The sequence below is a fragment of the Polyergus mexicanus genome, unplaced genomic scaffold, assembly GCF_030449975.1.
Source record: "Polyergus mexicanus isolate NDT 795.1 unplaced genomic scaffold, iyPolMexi1.0 SCAF_24, whole genome shotgun sequence".
Lineage (NCBI taxonomy): Eukaryota > Metazoa > Arthropoda > Insecta > Hymenoptera > Formicidae > Polyergus > Polyergus mexicanus.
Genome location: NW_027223344.1, coordinates 3,838,717 through 3,844,844, shown reverse-complemented (window position 1 = coordinate 3,844,844; position 6,128 = coordinate 3,838,717). Strand labels below are relative to the sequence as shown.

The window sequence follows — 6,128 nt, the reverse complement described above, 5'->3', positions numbered from 1 at the left end:
TTTCGATACTCTGCTAAATTATTATACGCATATATTATACATTCGCGCACGCACTCACTCGCCTATCGTCTCACACGCACACAACTACACATGCCCATACACATACATCGTTTACACACATACACTCACGCTGTACACACACACATTTATACGCAATAAATTATATTTTACCCAACAATCCTTTCGCTCGTCTCTCGATACCCCCTTTCACGAGCCCCGGATTCCGACCGAGTTATCCGTCACCGTCTCGCGAAAGCGGTTTATTACAAATGTAACATATTTGCCCAATCGTATCAAATAATGGGTGAAGAATTAGAAAATCAACGGCGTTTAGAAATAGAGTCTGGTGAATTATTACCAGAATTACAATTATTATTTACTTTAAAACCAGGTATGGACCGACGTCGATATAATGCTCAAAGAACTAATGAAGTTGCTGCGGTTTTTTATACAGATGCTGATGGAGAAATTCCAGAATCATACGTTACAATATGTAATAAAAATACTAAAACTTTGCAAAAAGTTAGTATTATGGATCCTAATGTTGAACCATGGATATATCCATTGTTTTATTCATATGGTACTCAAGGATGGCATCGTCATTTAACAAAATTAAATAGTAATAGACGAATAACTAGAGGACAATATATTAAATATCGTATGGCCATTCCTATTGAATTTAATGTTTTTATATTAGGTCGTCGCCTATTTCAGCAATGGCTCGTAGATAGTTATGTAAAAATTGAAAAAGATAGGATTGATTATTGTAAAGATCATCAAAAAGAATTACGTATTGAAATATATCAAGGTTTGAGAGATTATATACAAACTATGGCAGATAACTTAAATGGACGTATTGGAAAAATGGTTATACTCCCCTCTATGTTTACTGGATCACCGCGTAATATGTTACAAAATTATCAAAATGCAATGGCAATTGTTAGTAAATTTGGTAAACCAGATCTTTTTATTACTATGACTTGCAATCCAAAATTGCGTGAAATTGAGGAAAACCTCTTACCTGGTCAACAAGCTTGTGATAGACCTGATATATGTGCCCGATATATGTTTTTAACATTAAAAAAGATTATTTAATTGATTTTATTGTTAAACAAAAGTTTTTTGATGAAGTAGCAGCGTTTGTGTACGTTATTGAATTTCAAAAACGCGGGTTGCCACATGTTCATATACTGATTACATTAAAATATAATTTTAAAATAACAACTTCACAGATTGTTGACAAATATATTTCTGCCGAAATTCCTGATCCATCTGAGAATCGGATCTTATATAATATAGTTATGAGACATATGATTCATGGACCTTGTAGTGATTGGTGTTTGGTAAATGGACAATGTTCGAAACATTATCCAAAATCTTATTTAGAAGAGACTAGAATGGATGAAGATGCTTATCTCTATTATCGTCGACGAGATAATGGTAGAAATTTTGAACGTCCTGGTGGATATGTAGTTGATAATCGTTACGTTGTTCCATATTGTCCTATTTTATCGATTATATTTAATTGTCATATTAATTTTGAGGTAGTTTCAAGTATTAAATCAGTTAAATATTTGTACAAATATATTTATAAAGGACATGATGTTGCTGCTATAACTATTGAACCAATAACAGAAAATGTAATTATTGATCATGATGAGATACACAATTATATCGAAGCTCGTTATGTTGGACCTGTAGAAGCCAGTTGGCGTATTCTTGGTAAAAAATTACAGGATAAAAGTCACAGTATAATACGTTTGCCAATCCATCTTCCTTACGAACATAATATTATAATTGAAAATGAATTTACTGAAAATGCAATAACTGCTGCTTTAAATCAAGTTACTATGTTAATAGATTACTTCTCATTGAACTCACGTGATGAAGAAGCAAGACAATATTTATACATCGAAATTCCACGCTATTATATATTTAAAAAAGAGAAAATTAATGGTAGAAATATATCACGTTGGGTGAAACGCAAAAGTCATTATAATTGCGTAGGATGAATGTATTTCGTTAGTCCAGCACAAGCAGAATTATTTAATTTACGATTATTATTACTCACAGTAAAGGGGGCTACAAGTTTTAATGACTTAAGAACTGTAAATGGACAATTTTATCAATCGTTTTCAGCGGCATGTTTGGCTTTAGGTTTGATAGAAGATGATGATGAATGGAAACAAGCTATGAATGAAGCTGTTGGATGGATGATGCCACGACAACTTCTTAGATTATTTGTACGTATATTATTACATTGTCAGCCATTACATCCAGAAGAGTTATGGAAAAGCTTTAAATTAGTAATGTCAGAAGATTACATCCGACATTTTGGTATCTTACAAGGACAAGAGAAAGGATATATGCAGATTAATAGTATGCTTTGTGCTGAAGGTAAAAGTTTTGCTGATTTTCCACAAATGAAACAATTGACAGAAAGTAACGAAGAAAATGATTATATGACTCTTGAACAAGATATGGAAATAGGTACCAAACAATATAAACAATTAAATGATAAGCAAAAAGAAATAGTTGATCTTGTATTAAGTAAATTAGATAATAATACTAATAATAATAATTGTTTTTATATCGATGGTCCGGGTGGATCAGGTAAAACTTTTATATACACTACTATTTATCATTTAGCTAAAATTAGGAATAAACGCGTATGTACGATGGCTTTTACCGGCATTGCAGCGACGTTACTGCCTACTGGAAAAACGGTTTATAAGATATTTGGATTGCCGGTTCCGTTATTTGCTGACTCATCATCTGCTATTAAAATCCAATCAAAGGAAGTTCAATATTTAAAAGATATAGATATTTATATTTGGGATGAAGCGCCAATGGCACCACGATATGCTTTAGAGATTATGGATCGAACATTGCGTGACATTATGAATAATAATTTACCTTTTGGCGGAAAAATTGTTTTGTTGGGCGGTGATTTTAAACAACTTTTACCTATTAAAATACGTGGTACTCAAAGTGAAGTTGTGAATCTTTCTATCAAGTTTAGTTCTGTTTCGAAATATTGTATTTCATAAATTATTCTTTAAAACAAAATATGCGAGTTCTTCCAGAAGAAATTGAATTTGCAAAATTTCTATTGGATATGGGAGATGGACTATTAAATGATTCCAATGATAATATACAAATTCCTGAATGTTGCATAGCACCTATTAATGTTGATATTATAGAAGATATATATGGTGATTTAATACGAAAAAAGGAATTTAACAAAATAGCTAAATGTGCAATACTTTCTGCAAGAAATATCAATGTAGATGAAATCAATAAAAAAGTTGTAGAATTATTAGATGTAACTAATGAACGAATTTATACAAGTATAGATAGTACTGTAAATTGTGGTGATAATGGTGATATTGGTGAAGCTTTGTTACCAGAATATTTAAATAGCTTGTCTCCATCATCTCTTCCTCCTTATGAATTACGGTTAAGACCAAATTGTATTATTATGTTGATTAGAAATCTTAGTATTAATGAAGGTCTTTGCAATGGTACAAGATTAATAATTATAGAACTTACTGATCATTTATTGAAATGTAAGATTTTAACAGGTGATAAAACAGGAGATATTGTTTTTCTAAATCGTATAACATTATATTGCGAAAATATTTATCCTTTTACTTTTTCAAGAAGACAATTTCCTGTAAAGTTAGCTTTTGCTATGACAATTAATAAATCACAAGGACAGACATTTAATAGAGTAGCAATAGATCTTCGTAAAGATGTTTTTAATCATGGGCAACTTTATGTTGCTTTCTCGCAAGTTCGTTCTTGGCAAGCATTAAAAATTTATCTTGGTATTGGTAATCAAAGAGATGATTCTCGTGTTAAGAATTATGTGTATAAAGAAATATTTTTAAATTTTAAAATGTTAATTTATTGTGTAATATTTTGTTAGATATTTTTATTTAATTCAATTTTATATTATAAAAAATATATTTATAATAAATAATAGAAAGATTATGTTTTTTGGGTATAACTTTTGACTACAAAGTGACTTTTATACCGTAACTACTTCATATAAAAAAAAAATGCATGAAAGCCCTTAACATCATAAAATTTTTGTATGGAACATGGTGGGGCTCAGATCCAGAAACCTTATTAATCTTATATAAGAGTCTTGTGCGCTCACATATTGATTATGGATGTTTTGTATACTTTCCAACACGTAAAGACTTAAGAGAAAAATTGGAAAAAATACAATATTCAGCAATAAGATCAGCTTTGGGTTATCGTATTATATTAACACACCAACAAACATTTTATTAGCAGAATCAAAACTCCCACTCATTCAGGATCGCACAAGGTTCTTGGGCAATAGTTATGTAAGTAAAGTCCTGACTAACACATGTACACAAATTAACAAAACAATAAACCAATATTATTTAAAAAATAAGAAAAAAAACATAAAAAGAATAGACTTCTAAAACAATGCATTGATGAAACGCTCAATATAACAAAAAATTTACAGATCCACAATCATTATAATATTTATAGCTTTGATTTTGAAACAGTTACTACCTCAATCCTGATCAATACCAAAATTGGAAAATCTATCTTATGCAAACCCTAACACTTTTCTCAATAAATTTATTTCAAAACAAAATACATACACTATATATACAGATGGTAGTAAAATTAACGGATCAAACTCAGTAGGAACAGTTTGCATCTGCAAAGAATTAAACAATATTAAAAAAAGAAGCATTACAAATACTGCTTCTGTTTTTACGGCGGAATGTATTGCATTAAATGATGCTCTAGACATTGCTCTTCTCAATCCAGATCATAATTTCAAAATTTTTTGAGACTCCCTCAGTGCACTTTTAAGTCTTCAAAACCCAAAAATAGATATAAAAACTAATAGTTATATTTTTACAATTAAAAAGAAATATAATGAATTCAAGCAAAAATCCTCAAACAGTAATATAGAACTGCTGTGGATCCCATCGCACATAGGCATACAAAGGAACGAGAAGGTTGATATGTTAAGTTAGCTAAAACAGCGACTGAAGCACAGCCAGATAATGGTATTATTATTCCATTTACTGATTTCCATGAATCACTCAAATACAAATGCAATCTAAGTACCAAAAAGTATATTAAAGAACAGGGTCAAATAAAAGGCAAAGATTATTTCAAATATTACTACAAAAATAACAATATACTATGGTTTGCAAATAAAGGTCTCTCAAGAGAAAGTGTTGTCACTATTAATCGTTGCAGATCAGACCATTATAATCTCGCTGCATCCTTATCACGAGTAGGCATTATAAAAGAAACAAAATGCGAATGTAGCGCTAATATATAAGATTTAAATCATATAGTTTGGCAATGCCCATTATTTGACACCCAAAGACTGAAGTTAATTGAAAAATTAAAAAAATGCGAACTATACCTACCTTTAGATATAAGATTAATACTCAGTAAGCCAAATATTTAAACATGCACACATGTATATCATTTCCTAACAAGATGCAATTTACAGATATAAGCAAATATATTGTACATGACTATTTTGTTAAAAAGACTTATATACTTAAGTATTGTGTAAGGTTTATATTTGACATATACCTAAGGTAATTGTATGTGTGTATATGTGTGTATATGTATGTATATGTATATATGTGGATGTATGTGTATGAGTACATGTATATATCTATATAAAATAAGTTGAAAAAGTTGTTAAAATCATATAAAGCTGTATAACTTTCTATTGAGAGTTTTTTTTGAGTTTAAATAAAAAAAAACAATCATTTCAAATTTGGGTAAATATAACCCACTTAATTTATCAGATGTAGAGCCAGAAAATGTTAAATTTTGTGACGTTATGAATAATATAACACGTGTCGGTAAGTTTTGCGATTGTTTACATAAACATATAAAATATATAAGAGATATATAAATATATAAGAGTCATCGCATCTGCTAATGATAGATTCTTGGAATCATTATTATTGGAAACAATATTTCTTTAACGAAAATGTCGAGTTCTCAATAATTTCCAACTTATAAAACGATTGAAAAAAAGCTTTCTGCAAAATAAATTTGGTGGAATTAAAAAATTAACTAAACTACATTCTTCAGTTAATTTT

General features: G+C 29.6%; 1 protein-coding gene across 1 annotated transcript in view; it reads left to right on the top strand.

Moving 5' to 3' along the window:
* Positions 1 to 300: 300 nt before the first annotated feature.
* Positions 301 to 6,128, top strand: part of LOC138942968 (uncharacterized) — a 6,341-nt gene continuing 513 nt past the window's right edge. The window contains 9 exon segments of the mRNA XM_070313465.1: positions 301 to 580; positions 698 to 1,036; positions 1,300 to 1,440; positions 1,597 to 1,749; positions 2,140 to 2,613; positions 2,701 to 2,726; positions 2,824 to 2,853; positions 2,937 to 3,026; positions 3,029 to 3,524. Coding sequence (XP_070169566.1) covers positions 301 to 580; positions 698 to 1,036; positions 1,300 to 1,440; positions 1,597 to 1,749; positions 2,140 to 2,613; positions 2,701 to 2,726; positions 2,824 to 2,853; positions 2,937 to 3,026; positions 3,029 to 3,524 — 2,029 coding nt within the window.